Source organism: Sphaeramia orbicularis, chromosome 11 (assembly GCF_902148855.1).
Source record: "Sphaeramia orbicularis chromosome 11, fSphaOr1.1, whole genome shotgun sequence".
Taxonomy (NCBI): domain Eukaryota; kingdom Metazoa; phylum Chordata; class Actinopteri; order Kurtiformes; family Apogonidae; genus Sphaeramia; species Sphaeramia orbicularis.
The window spans coordinates 49,147,634-49,162,484 of record NC_043967.1 but is presented as its reverse complement, the minus strand read 5'-3'; the positions used below and the strand labels follow the sequence as shown (position 1 = coordinate 49,162,484).

At 34.9% G+C, this 14,851-nt stretch overlaps 1 protein-coding gene across 1 annotated transcript; it reads left to right on the top strand.

Moving 5' to 3' along the window:
* The first annotated feature begins 1,036 nt into the window (after window positions 1-1,036).
* Window positions 1,037-10,140, top strand: LOC115428176 (ependymin-like). The gene is made up of 6 exons (XM_030147023.1): window positions 1,037-1,100; window positions 3,977-4,011; window positions 5,257-5,391; window positions 6,877-7,060; window positions 8,905-8,989; window positions 9,990-10,140. The coding sequence occupies exons 1-6, from the start codon at window positions 1,037-1,039 to the stop codon at window positions 10,138-10,140; spliced, it is 654 nt and encodes a 217-aa protein (XP_030002883.1).
* Window positions 10,141-14,851: the final 4,711 nt, after the last annotated feature.

Here is a 14,851-nt window from a genome sequence, read left to right as displayed (position 1 = left end):
ATAAGCAAATAGGCAAAAAAAAAATCTTGAATTAAGCAAAAAAAAAAAAAAATGTAATGAAAATATGGTCACTTTAACTGAGTTCCTCAGATCTTTTGAGACCAATTAATTTTGACAATGGTGCTGATTTATGGAGCTGTATGCTGTTTATTTAAGCTTATTTTATTATTTTTTAAATTTATTTATTCATTTATTTTGCTTTCATTTATTTATTTGGGGGGAATATGTTGCTTATTGTTTGCTTTATGTTGAGTATATTGTTAATTTTGTAACATGAAGTTCAGTAAAGATATTGTTTAAAAAAAATATGAGAACCAACAACTCCATCCTGACGTCAACACCAGATTTTTTTTTTTTTTTTTTTTTTTTGCTTAATTCAAGCAAAAAATCTGCCAATGGAACAAATGAAAATTATCTTGGTAATATTTCTTGAAATTAGATTTTCCAGATCTATTGTCTAAAAATAAGTTCTTATATCTCAGAAAAGTTACTCTGTAGGTGATTGTCTGATTTTAAGTGTGATGAGATATTTGGACTAGAAATGAGAGAAATACACATGTAAGATTTTTATTTTTGCAGTGTTTAAGGACAAACATTAAGGAAATGACAGAAAACTCCTTAACACTTAAACCAAAAAGTGCAATTTTGAGAGATCAGTGTTAAACAGAATATTCAGATTTTTCACCTTAATTTTACATTAAAGCTCCTAGAATTGGAAAAGGTATAAAGACACAGTAAATACCTGCACATCCACCTATAATAAGGGTTTAATTCTATAACTTTATTATTAATGATATGACTTTATGTTCATGTTTGAGGTCAGAGCCTGAACATAAGAACAACCATGTGATGCATTGTGTTCATATTTGGTCACATTTTCCTCCATGGGGGCCCAGGGGTTGGGGTTGGGGTTGGGGGTTGGACCGGGGGGGGGGCGGGTTGCAGAGGTATAAAAGCAGGTGTGTGGACCCCTGACACCAGCGCCCAGGTTCTCGTCCTCTGGCTCCTGAATCACTTCATCATGAATGTCTTCACAATGGTCTCCCTCTTCGCTTTGCTGCTGCTGACGACTGTTTCTGCCCAGGACCCCAAACCCTGCTGTAAGTGTCCACACCTCTGCAAGACTTGCAATGACAATGAGGCCTGTTTGTTTATGGATGATGTTGTACTGATAAATCTGCTGGAATTATGGAAGAAAATGGTTGAATTGTTGAGTCTGTTTGTATGACTGTACTGTCATGAACATTGTGTTGTGTATAATTCAGTTACTGCATTATGTATTTGTTGTGGTTCGATGCTAACATGAGAAAAATAGTATTGTTTGATTTTTGTATTAAGTTTGTGATAAAGGTGTAAAAACACTGAGGGGTAGGATTAAATAAGTTTAGACTTCTTCCTACTCCTTTTCGACTGTGCAAAATTCAGACTTGTAAGTACTTGAAGATAGATTCTGCCCATTTAAATGTTTATTTTTCTTTTGTTTTGTCTTTATTTTGTTTCTTTGCATGTTCGAAATAAATAAGATTTTGGGGTTTTTTAGTGAATTTGGGGGTTTTAGTAAATTAAGTAAAGAACAAAAACACTATACTCTTGTACTTAAATCGTGTTTTCATGTATCTTTGCTTTACTTCACTGTTTATTTTACTGCAGACTTTTTTTTATATATTTTATTTTGCAGTTTTCAGTTTTGATAAAACACAAAAACAAAGGCTAAGATATGTTTAACAATGAATTAATTAATTAATTAAATAATTAATTACCTCCGCCAAGGAGGTTATGTTTTTGCCAGGGTTTGTTTGTTTGTCTGTCTGTCTGTCTGTCTGTTTGTTTGTCTGTCCGTTAGTGTGCAACATAACTCAAAAAGTTATGGACAGATTTTGATGAAATTTTCAGGGTTTGTTGGAAATGGAATAAGGAAGAAATGATTAAATTTTGGTGGTGATCGGGGTGGGGGGGCCCACGGGGGGCCCCATTTCCAACAAACCCTGAAAATTTGATCAAAATCTCCATAACTTTTTGAGTTATGTTGCACACTAACAGACAGACAAACAGACAGACAGACAAACAAACAAACCCTGGCAAAAACATAACCTCCTTGGCGTGGGGGGGGGCCCACGGGGGGGGCCACTGATCAGCCTTGGTGGAGGTCTGCGCTCTCCGAGTGCTTCTAGTTAATTAATTAACTAACTGCGCTCTCCGAGTGCTTCTAGTTAATTAACTAACTAGAAGCACTCGGAGAGCGCAGACCTCCGCCAAGGCTGATCAGTGGCCCCCCCGTTGGCCCCCCCACCCCCGATCACCACCAAAATTTAATAATTTCTTCCTTATCCCATTTCCAACAAACCCTGAAAATTTCATCCAAATCTGTCCATAACTTCTTGAGTTATGTTGCACACTAACGGACAAACAAACAAACAGACAAACAAACAAACAAACCCTGGCAAAAACATAACCTCCTTGGCGGAGGTAACTAGCCAGACCTTACTTAAAGAAAGAAAGAGGGGCAGAGGACAGTCACTGGATTTTGTTTTGTTTTTATTTTGTTTCTTTGCATATTCGAAATAAATAAATAAGATTTTGTGATTTTTCAGTGAATTTGGGGGTTTTAGTAAACTAAGTAAAGTACACGAACACTATATTCTTGTGCTTAAATAGTGTTTTCATGTATTTGTGCTTTACTTCAGTGTTTATTTTACAGCAAATTTTTTTTAATATATTTTCAGATGTGTTCAGATGTGTGTAACAACTAATTAATGAATTAATTAACTAGACAGACCTTACGTAAAGAAAGAGGGGCAGAGGACAGTCACTGGTAAACAGATAAAATCCTTAGTCCAGTCTAACTTCTTTTACTGCAAACCTTTGTCGTCCTACATTTTGGCACAAATATCAGCACTTTTTACTACTTACATCCTAAAAACACATTCCTCATTACAAGGGTTTTAATGCATTTGAGCTGAATTATGACACTTTTTTTATTACATGTATCACATTAGATGAAATTGTTTACACACAAAACTAAATTATACTGTAGTATCTATAACAAACTGTGATGTAAAGTCATGTGATTTATTGTAGTACATATTTGTCCACAGTAGTGTCCATTTTAGACTGGCCAGACCGTCACCTGGGTGTCTGAAAAGTCAGTATTGCTTTTGAAGAAAAATAAATGTGCACTGCAATGTTTTGTTTTTTTCTAAGTCCTTATCAGCCCTCCTTTTAATTTTTCTTCAACCCTGTGACGTTTTCCATAAAAGTCAAGGAAAAGTGTTAATTTTACACAATCTCAAAAAATTGTTTTTGTATTTAAAAAGTGTGGCTGCATCAAGGTCAATATCAAATTTATTTCCATAGCACATTTATAACAATGTGCAAAGTGCTGTACAAGGATACAGGTAAAAATAAAAAATATAGTAAAACTAATAAAATATATGAATATGGAAGATAAGATATACTAACAACACAAAAGTATAATAATAAAAAATGTAATAAAGTCATACATTTGCATCTAAAGCCAGTCACAAACACATTGATTGACTGATTGAAGAAAAAATCTAACTAAATTCTTGACAGTTTCAACATGACATGTCCTGGATGTGTTTCATTATCTGCTGAAACCTGGATGGAACTGAGCATGTGCAGAAGGGATCATGTGGGTTTGGAGAATGGAACTACAGTATACTGGTCAGAGTTCAACGACTTCAGAGTGATTCTTAATGTAATAAATCACAAACACATGGGTTGAACAAAAACTTTTGCTCACTTACTGTAGATAGGAGGTAATTTTTCAGACTTTTTAGGCACATCCCCTCTGTGTGTGTCTGTTTTCTGTTTAAAGTTAGTCAAATGTCATTTATGCCTCTTTCATTCTGAGGCGTCTACACAGAGCTCTGGATTCTACTTAAATGAACAATTTAACAAACAGTGAAATATGTTTAAAGACTAAAGTAATTTGTAAATTCTACTCTATTCACAGATTCTCCACCACTGATGAGTGGAGGCATGACTGTGGTAAGTCTATATTATATTATATATTATATTATATTATATTATATTATTTTAATATTGCTGTTGATATTGCTATTTATTTTGGGCTCCTTGATCTATGCTTATTTTTTGTATCTGCAAGCCCATGGGGTGAGAAACTCTTGTGTGTCTGGTGCAACAGTACACAGCATAATGTGTCCCAGAACCTTTTTTGGGTTTTCTAACATCCAGCGTTGTATCAGAGATTTTTGGAGCTCTTCCAGTATCCGTGGTCTGATGTGGTGCTGACTGTGCTAACCAGAAATACAATGCATAAACAAACAAACATGGTGGTCTCTGGGGTTCAACCGAAAAAACTTGTCTATAAAAGCCAAGTGGCCTTTGTGTGTGTGTGTGTGTGCGTGTGTGTGTGCATGTGTGTGTCCAGGGATTCACAGAAAAGCCGTACAAAGCTGACTGTTGCAGTTTGTTATACTTATGTATTTTTGGTCAAGGAAGAGACTAGTGAAAACAGCAAGTTGATAGGACTAATATTTTGGGAGATATTAGTCATTTTGTAATACAGTAGCCTTACAATCATGTTGCTATGGCCAGAACACTTTGGCGGTGACTGCTGGACAAATGCGGTACAGCATGCACGAATACACAACAGCATAAAAACTACCACATCTAGAACCTGTGGAACTCCACAGGTCAACGCACAACTTATATTATATTATATTATATTATATTATATTATATTATATTATATTATATTATATTATTCATTCATTCATCTATTTATTCATTCATTTTTTTATTATTCATTTTTCATTTTAGTTTTAGTTTTTGCAGGGTTGTGATATTTATGTACAAGAAGGAATATGCAGGAAACACATAAATCAAACCAAACATCGTCTGCAGGTGAAGTCTATGTTCAGTGTGAGCTCTGTTTGGATCCAGTTAAACTTCATCTCTTTTGGATGTTTTCTTAAATAACTTGTGTTATATTCCACACATTCATCACGTCCCAGAGCCTTCATGGTCTTTTATCCTTTCCTCCGTCCACATGACCCCATACCTCTTCTATCATTTTCATGGTTTTTTTTTTTTTTAATGTATTTTGTCTTTAATCCTGTTTACATATCTGCTGTATATTCCACTTGTACATATATTTCTACACATGTGTGTTCATAGTCTTGCGAAAACTACAAACCTTATGGAGGCTTCAGTCTTTTGGACAGAACTGTATGAAATGTAAACCTCTCCCTCTTCCTGTCTGTTTTTCAGATGGCTGACAATGGAAAAATGATGAGCACAGGAACTATTTCCTTTGATAACTTCGGCCAGAGGGTGCGTGCCACAAACTATGGAATCTCTGCCAACGGGTCTGTTGCTATCGACCTCCTGATGCTTTTCAAAGAGGTATTTAATACATTTTATTATTTGTTTTTAAGATGCTCTGTCAATGGGATTAAATTAATTTTTCTCTACCTTCCCTTTAAAGTGAATCCTGACATTTTTACTACAGATTATCAAACAGCTGAAGGGTGTTTTAGTGGTCAGGAATTCACACTTATTTTCTTTCAATCCCTTTTATGTATTTATTTTTTTGTGAAGTAATTACTACAGGGTGGGGAAGCAAAATTTACAATGAACATTTAGTTGTTTTTTCTCAGCAGGCACTACGTCAATTGTTTTGAAACCAAACATATATTGATGTCATAATCATACCTAACACTATTATCCATACCTTTTCAGAAACTTTTGCCCATATGAGTAATCAGGAAAGCAAACGTCAAAGAGTGTGTGATTTGCTGAATGCACTCGTCACACCAAAGGAGATTTCAAAAATAGCTGGAGTGTCCATAAAGACTGTTTATAATGGAAAGAAGAGAATGACTATGAGCAAAACTATTACGACAAAGTCTGGAAGATACTATTAAAGAAGAATGGGAGAAGTTGTCACCCCAATATTTGAGGAACACTTGCGCAAGTTTCAGGAAGCGTGTGAAGGCAGTTATTGAGAAAGAAGGAGGACACATAGAATAAAAACATTTTCTATTATGTACATTTTCTTGTGGCAAATAAATTCTCATGACTTTCAATAAACTAATTGGTCATACACTGTCTTTCAATCCCTGCCTCAAAATATTGTAAATTTTGCTTCCCCCCCTGTAATAGTTTTGGATTTTTCATTATAGTTTAATTTTATTTAGTTTTGACTTTTTTTTTCTCTAATTCAGTTAGTTTTAATTAGTTTTTAGAGCAGGTTTGCTAGTTTTTATTAGTTTTCGTTATTTTCTAAATGCTTAGTTTTAGTTTAGTTTTAGTTTTTTCATTTCTTTTCTCTTCTTCTACGTCGTATTTAAATAAATCCCAGTCAGGACTCTGCTGCTTGCTCCCAACTTTAGTCTCCATGTTTCCAGGTAGAGTGGGGACGAAAAGACGACTGTAAACGACAAGAAGTGACGGACTGTGAAGTGTCGTGTGGTGCCGCCAGCTAAAATTGCTCAAATGAAATAAACCGATTTCATATCAATCCAACATTGACAAAGACAAAAACTAAGGGAACTTTGTCCATAATTTTTATATGTTTTAGTTAGTTTTGTAAGCACAAAATACAGTTTCAGTTAGTTATCGTTTTTTTCTTTTAATTATACTTTTTATTTATTTCAGTAAACAAAAATGTTTTTTCAATTCTAGTTTTTGTCATTTTGTTAGTTTTCGTTAATGATAATAACCTCACAAGACATGCGTTATATTCCGACCACTTCCTTGATTAGAACTTACTGTTACACCAACAGGTAAAGTCTGTCCGAATACAACACACAACCCAACACACAGGAGGAGACAAACACCTGACACAGGCCAAGTTCAAGCTTCCCCGTCGTGTTTTCATCCTTTCAGAAAGTCTACTATGAGATCGACTGGACCAAGGTGACCTGCAAGAAGAAGCGCCTGAACGCCGACTTCATCCCCATGCACGTCCCCGCTGACGCCAAGCTGATGGGTCAGGTGGTCATGGGCTCCTCCTCCAGCTGGGGAATGGGTGTCCTCATCAACAACTGGGTCGGAACTCTGCCACAAAACGGTAAGAAAAGAGGGAAAAGCAGGAAAATGAACAGCAGCACTGACAAACTGTACATGCATGAAGGAAGGAGACACAGAAGAGCAGCAGAAAAGAGTAGGATTCATTCACATCCAAGCTGTGAAAGTGTCCGAAGGATGGGATGAGTTTAGACAGAAAAAAAACCTTCGCTGTTTTCTGATCATAGCTTGGTTTTGTAGGAATGAAACTTCTTCTGCTATCGACTAATCCATTGTTTTGTGTTACACTGAAATGATTCCGACTGGAAACAAATGGACCAGGGTTCAACAGGTTAAGATAAAAAAAAAAAAAAACATATATAAATGAACAATCACAGCTACACTGTCAATCCCAAATGTTTATTGTTCAAGATCTGTGTATTAATTAATTAATTTATTTATTATGTTTTTTCAGTAACTCTATTACTTTATTTTAATTGTTTCTTCCACTGACTGTTGAATTGTTACAGATACAGACTTGACAAAATGAGCCTACGGTACACATGTAAATATAAATGAATATACAGTGTGTATGTGCATGTCTGTATGTGCCTAAGATGTACATGTCAGTGAGAAATTATAAAAAGTAATAAATAAATAACAAGTGGTTCCAGGCACAACAAACCCCACCCCTTGCACATATTGTATCTTATTTTGGCATCGATCCAGCTGATGTCATCATGTCTATGCATGTGCTGATGTCAGCATATCAATTACCGCTATATATGTGCCAAGTCTGAAGTAAATTGAAACAAAATTGATGTTTTTATAGACTTGTAAAATTTCACCCATTATAAGTAAATGAGGGGAAAAAAGATTTTAACCCTTTAAACCCTGAGCCTAGAATAATCTGCCTGGACTTCTTCTCTTATTTTTATCTCTTTTATCTATTCTTATTTATATCTTTGACTAACTAAAAGGTTAGAAAATATGCTGTGAGCACTGGAACAAATCTAAATCTTACCAAGTGTATCTTTCTCATTTGTAGTCTAAATATTTCATCACACTTAAAATAAGACATAATCACCTAAAGAGTAACTTTTCAGTGAGATATAAGAACTGATTTTTGGACAATAGGATGTTGAAAATCTTATTTCAAGAAATCTTAAAAGGGTAATTTTCACTTGTTCCTTTGGCAGATATTTTTGCTTGGATTAAGCAAAAAATTCTTGAATTAAGCAAAAACATCTGCCACTGGAACAAGTGAAAATACACTTGGTAAGATTTAGATTTTTGCCGTGCATTTGCCCATTTTTCCAGAACACATTTTTTCCCCAGATCTTTCAAAATCCAACAGTCATTTACAATTTACTGCATGTTATATTTCTGCTAAAATGGCTTCTTCTCCAGCTTCTAGTACAGGCATGATGGAAGTTACCGTAATGATCCAGTAAAACTTATAAAGCACAACATCTCAGGTTTCAGAAACCATTGGAATTGTTCCAATTGCACAAACAGTGAAAAAGTTACGTCCATCCAAACTGCATATGCACAGGGTGTGTCAGCGATGACACGACAGGTTTTAAAGAGTTAAAAATTCATAAAAAATTTGAACTTTGACTTACTTTACCAAAAATTTAATGAGATCTATTCTGGGTCACTTGCAATATATAAACCAAATTAGATATGAATTTAACCAGTAGTTTTGCTGCTAAAGTGTTAACAAAGAAACAAACAAACCGAACCGAAAGCAATACCCCTTACCTCCCCTTCAGAGGGTGGGATAATTATTAAAAAGAAAAAAAAAAAATTTTAAAAGAAAACATAATAACAGGTGAAACCTGGCCTTCTGGTGTTGGCGTCAGGATGGAGTTGTTGTTTCTCATCACAGTGTGGACGTGTTTTCAGGTTACTACAACGCTGTGTTCACGGAGGTCGGATGCATCCCTATGACGTACATGGGCTACGGCCCATCAGGGTTCAACTTCATCAGGTACAAACGTGGACGCACATGCTTCATCACACGACTGAACTGCATTTTACTTCATCTGTATCAGTTTATTCATAGGACAGAGAGGAGAAAGCAGAAGGAAATGAGGGTGTTTTTTCCTCTGATTTACATCCCTGATAACTGCTGTTTTAATTACCTGTATGGACAAAGGTATTGGGACACGCTGACTTCAGGCGTTTCTTTTCTAACAGGTGTCTGAGATACAAAACAATATAGTTTAATATTGGGATAAATTTCATTTCTTTTCATTGGTTAGTTTGGTTTAAATTGTTATCTTTGCTTCCAGAATGCCTCAGAGATAGTTTTTACTTCATTCTCTCAACATTGATTTTGTTCTTTTTTCCATGACTATGATTTTAAATGTTTTACTTGTAAATTTCAAAAATAATTTTCATGCCCTGACTGTAAATGAGATGGTTTTTACTTAATTTCTTTCAACGTTGATTATTTTGTCTTTAACATTGAACTTTAAGGAAATATTGATGTTTATAAACTATATGGACAAAAATATTGGGACATATTATGGCTACATTTGGCTAATTTGAGATAAAAACATCAATATTTTCTTGAAGTTTATTGGTAGATTTTTCTTCAAGTAGATGGTTAGTTGTGGTAGAAAATTATTTGCAGTCAAAGCATGAAAAATATTGATGAAATTTAGAGGTAGAACATTTAAAATCATAGTCATGGATAAAAAAAAATAAAAAAAAAATCAGTGTTGAAAGAAATTAAGTAAAAACCATCTCTGAGGCATTTTGGAAACAAACACAACAATTTAAACCAAACTAACCAATGCAATGAAATGATATTTATCCCAATATAAAACTAGATTAAATTTTTCATTATTGTTTCATATCTCAGACCCCTGTCAGAAAAGAAACACCTGAATTCAACGTGTCCACATACTTTTGTCCATATTTCCATGTATCCACTTCCAGTCTGTTCATTTTCTCCAACATGGGCCTTTCTGTTTCTGTTTCAGCACCTTCAACTGGGTTCTTGGAACCACCGACCCCATGAGCTTCATCCCTCCGTTCATATGCGCCAGGTCTGCACTGGACCAGTCTGAAGAACCAGCCAACTTCTTCACCGCTTTGTCGTCTTTGGCCAAAATGACCGAGACAGAAGAGTAAACATCTGGAGTGTGTCCCATCTAATGAACCACTGTGATGGCTGTGTTAGGTACATGTTCACCCCAAACAGTCAGGTTAGGATCTAAGATGATAAACCGCTACGGAACATTCAATATAGCGCTGGAAATAAATAATAATAAGGATCAAACCTAAAATATTGGATTGAATAGAACAGGTGCAAAATGAGGCAGAATTTACAGGAAAACCTTGAGTAGCCCAGACTATGGACGGACTCTGTTGTCAATAAAATACATGAAAGCTTTGAATTATTGTGCTTCTTTTTTTAAATTAAAATGTTTACAAATTATTGTACCTTTGTGCAGGCATTCCAGATATTTGTACTGTGCCTATAAATAGTGATAACTACAGATTTTTCTTTGTTTTAAAGCAGTGGTTCTCAAACTTTTTACAGTGGAGTATCCCCAGAAATATACTTTTTTAGCCAAGTACCCCCAACTCTCGCTTCAGCGTTTTTGATTGTAAAAAATTTGGCAAGATTTTTTCCTGTGCTAAAGGTGTCTGTTTATATTTTCAGAACTTTATAAACAAACAACATATATTTAACTGTAATATATAAAAAATAGCACATTTCTTAAAGTAAATTTTGTGTGCAAAACATAAACTGTAAAGTGCCCTCTTTCATTGATAAGAAAAAAAATTAATTTCATTTCCTGTCATCAACAAAAAATAATTATTTAGCTACTCAAATAAACTCATTTTGAATAATATAAGTAGAAATGTTCTTCAAATGTTACCAAAGCTTAAACAAGACAATTGACAATAAAACTATTATAGGAATGTATTTATTGTGTTTTATATTTCAGTATTAATTTTCATTATTTATTTGGTATTTGGTACATGATGACTTATTTAATGTTGTTTTTTTTTTTTTAATTACCCCCTGGGCTTCTTCCAAGTATCTCTGGGGGTACGCCTACCCCACTTTGGGAACCCCTGTTTTAGAGTAAAAAAGTAAAATTACATGAAAATGTTTACATTTACAAACTATCCTTTCACAAAAAATACAAATAACATGAACAAATATGAACATTAAACGTCTTTAGAGAAGTAAGTGTAATTTTAACAGTATCATACCTGTTGTTAAATGTTTGGTGTATTTGTAGATCCACTGTGGTCTGTGAGTTAATGTAAATGAGAAGCTGAGGTATAAAATTGTTAAAATTGCACGTATTTTTCTTCACAGATTTGAGGTTGTTCATGTTATTGACATTTTCATCATGTACTTTTACTATATTTTCACTGTTATTATTTTACTGGTCCATTTGAGATCATGTTGAACTAAAATGACTTTGACAGCCCTGCTCGGACCAATAACTGCTTTTATTGGTTAAATCCGTTAGAACAACCTGGAGCTTTACAGACTGGGTTCATGTGGGCTCATGTGGCTCTGACCACGCTGGGTCCGGTCTTTGGTCCGGTGCAGGGTTTGCATCTCCTCTCAGATGCTGTTTGAGTTTGTTTGCAGCTGCTGACACAGGAGGTTTTTCTAGCGCTCGTGCTCACATTTAGCGGTTCCTTGTTGTGGTCCACATGTTGGCTGTGCTGTGAGCCAGGGAGGCCCCTGAATCATTCAGTGGGCCCCGAGCAGGACCCCGGCCCCGCAGCCTCCCAGCTACTATAGATATTTAATGTGTTGGTGGTGCGTCGGAGGTGTGAGGGGCTGAGACTCGCAGCTGCGTCCCAGTACATTCACATCTTCTCTGCCCAGCGGTCCCAGCACCGTCCAGCCTCCACTGGCTGCAGCTGATGCTTAAAAGTGCGCTGTTGTTTAAGGGCAGAAAATCGAACTTGTTTTCTTTCCAAAAACCTGGATTCTGGAGCCAGCTTCTGTTTGTGTCTTTGTGTATCGGTGGAGTTGTACACAGTTTTCTAATGTCACAGATGAGCCAAAGCAGGACCCACACAGCTCCGCCCATCACCAGTAAATCACAGCATCACATCAGCCCTGAATACAAACAGCTGCAGCGAAACATCACAACCACATTTTCTGCTTTAAACACTTATGCAAATGACTAAGATCTGGGATTGTGGGCTCAGATCCACTGTTTCTATCTGAGCTGGGATGGAAGTTTTGCATCCTTTTTATTTACAAAAGTGAGATATGCAAAGAATTAGATCTGGGGGGTCAAAGTCAGTTTCTTCTGGGGGCCACATTCAGCCCAATTTAATCTGAAGTGGGCCGGACCAGTACAATAATAGCATGATAGCCGATAAATAATGACAACTCCAAATTGTTTTAGTGCCACAAAATGACATTCAGTCATGCCATTATTTACGTTTAGAAACTATCCAAACAGAGAGGATGTGAATAACCTGAAAAAAATTAAATTTGTTAAGAAATATAAGTACAGTCTTTTTTTTTTTTCCAACCTTTGTTTATTTGGAGTTTTATAGAAATTGGGCAATACAAACATTGTATCATATGTGACATCAGCTGAAAATAAACTGTTGCACAATTTCCTTTTTTTTTCACATGCAAACAAACCCAAGAACAAGGACAAGTACACAAGTACACTAACCTTCTCCATTAACAAAAACACACAAAACAAAAACAACAAACAAAAAATAAATTAATTAAAATAAATTAAAAAATAAAATAAATTTTTTAAAAATGGTCTTGAAAGGTTCATATTTAGAATATCGACGCGATATGTGTTACACAAGGTGCGTTACTGAATAGAAAAAACAAAAAAGAGGACCAGGTGGAAAAATCCCCATAAAGGTCATTCTGGAACAAAGGGGAAATGTGTTTTCCTGACGAGTTGAAACAAAGGATTCCAGATTTGTGAAAATTTATCAGCAGAGGCATAAACTGTCATTCTAATTTTTTCTAATTTGAGAAAATATAGGACGTCTCTGAGCCAGTGAATAAAGATGAAAGAAATATAAGTACAATCTTATCAACATTATCCCTTGACTTGTCACTTATACACATGCATTGTACTTACATCTCAGACTGATCTCATGAAATCGCGTTGTATGTCACACCAGTTCTTATGGCATTTGGCGTGCTATATGTACACATTTTCATCCTTTCGCATCTGTAACCCCTAACCCTAAACCTAACTGCTAATCATGTGGTATTTTACACAGCATGAACCAAGGTTCTAATAGTTTTGGATTTTTCATTACAGTTTAGTTTTATTTAGTTTTGACTTTTTTTTCTCTAATTCAGTTAGTTTTAATTCGTTTTTAGAGCAGGTTTGCTAGTTTTGATTAGTTTTTGTTATTTTTTAAATGCTTAGTTTTTGTTCAGTTTTAGGTTTCTTTTTTTATGTCTTTTATCTTCTTCACCGTCATATTCACATAAATCCCAGACAGGACTCTGCGGCTTTCTCCCAACTTTAGTCTCCATGTTTCCAGGTAGAGTGGGGACCAGAAGACGACTAAACGACAAGTGACGACAAGTGACGGACCGTTAAATATCATATGGTGTCAGCAGCTAAAATTGCTTGAGAGAAATAAATCAATTTCATATCAATCTGACATTGACAAAGATGAAAACAAAGGGAATTTTATCCATATTTTTTATAGGTTTTAGTTTTGTAAGCACACAATGCAGTTTCAGTTATCGTTTTTTTCTTTCAATTATAGTTTTTATTTAATTCAGTTGATGAAAATGTTTTTACAATTCTAGTTTTTGTCATTTCGTTAACGATAATAACCTTGGCGTGAACATACATGCAGAAAGCTTATAATGCGTACCGATAACACGCAAATTAAAAATGGCGTTTTATCTGTACGCAATTCATGATATCATGTTGTATATCTGCAGCTTTGTACACCAGTTTGAGCACTTTGCATTATTTTAAATGTGCTATATAAATAAACTTGACCTTCATGTGCTAATGCTAATGATGCTAATGCTAATACTAGGTAGTGTGTGTATTGGAATGAGTTAAATGCACATGCGCAATGAGTGAATTTTCCTACAGGGATAACACTGGGTTACAAAAAAAATGTTTTTTGCAAGTTGTCTACTGTAGGTTTTTTCAACTGAATTAGGACCATTTTGCACCGCTAAATCCAAAAATGACATCTGTTTTTCTCAATCAGGTCAGGTTTTTTTGCTAATTTGATTTTGAAAAATTTGATCTTCTCACAAAATTGATTACATTTTTGTGACTTTATCAGTTGATTTTTTTATATAGTTCTCACCCAAAATAGGTTTTAAGAGAAAAAAAATCATTTTCTAACAGGATGTATTTATTATTTATTATGTATTCACCGCAGATGTAGCAGAATACGTCAGGCTTATTTTTGCAAGATCTTCTAGTCGAAGCCATTTCATTCATCTGTAATATTCAAAAAACCATTAATCATAAATTGGCAAAAGTAAAATCTTCAGAACTCGTTTATTGCAAGAAATATGATAGAATTTTGTATCATATGATGTGAAAATGCCCATAAATGTAAGCAAAAATGTTCAAAAGCCAATATGTAGCATAGTTCAGAAAGTTGACCTGATTGAGCAAAATGAATGTGATTTTTGGATTCAGCACACCAAAATTATCCTAAATCAGTTCCAAAAACTTAAACAATAAATTTGTTGTTGACCAGTGTAATGCTAATGATGCTAATGCTAACACTAGGTACTGTGTGCGTATTGGAATGAGTTAAATGCACACACGCAATGAGTGAATTTTCCAACAGGGATAATAAAGCAAGTTAAGCTTAACCTTATTTGTTA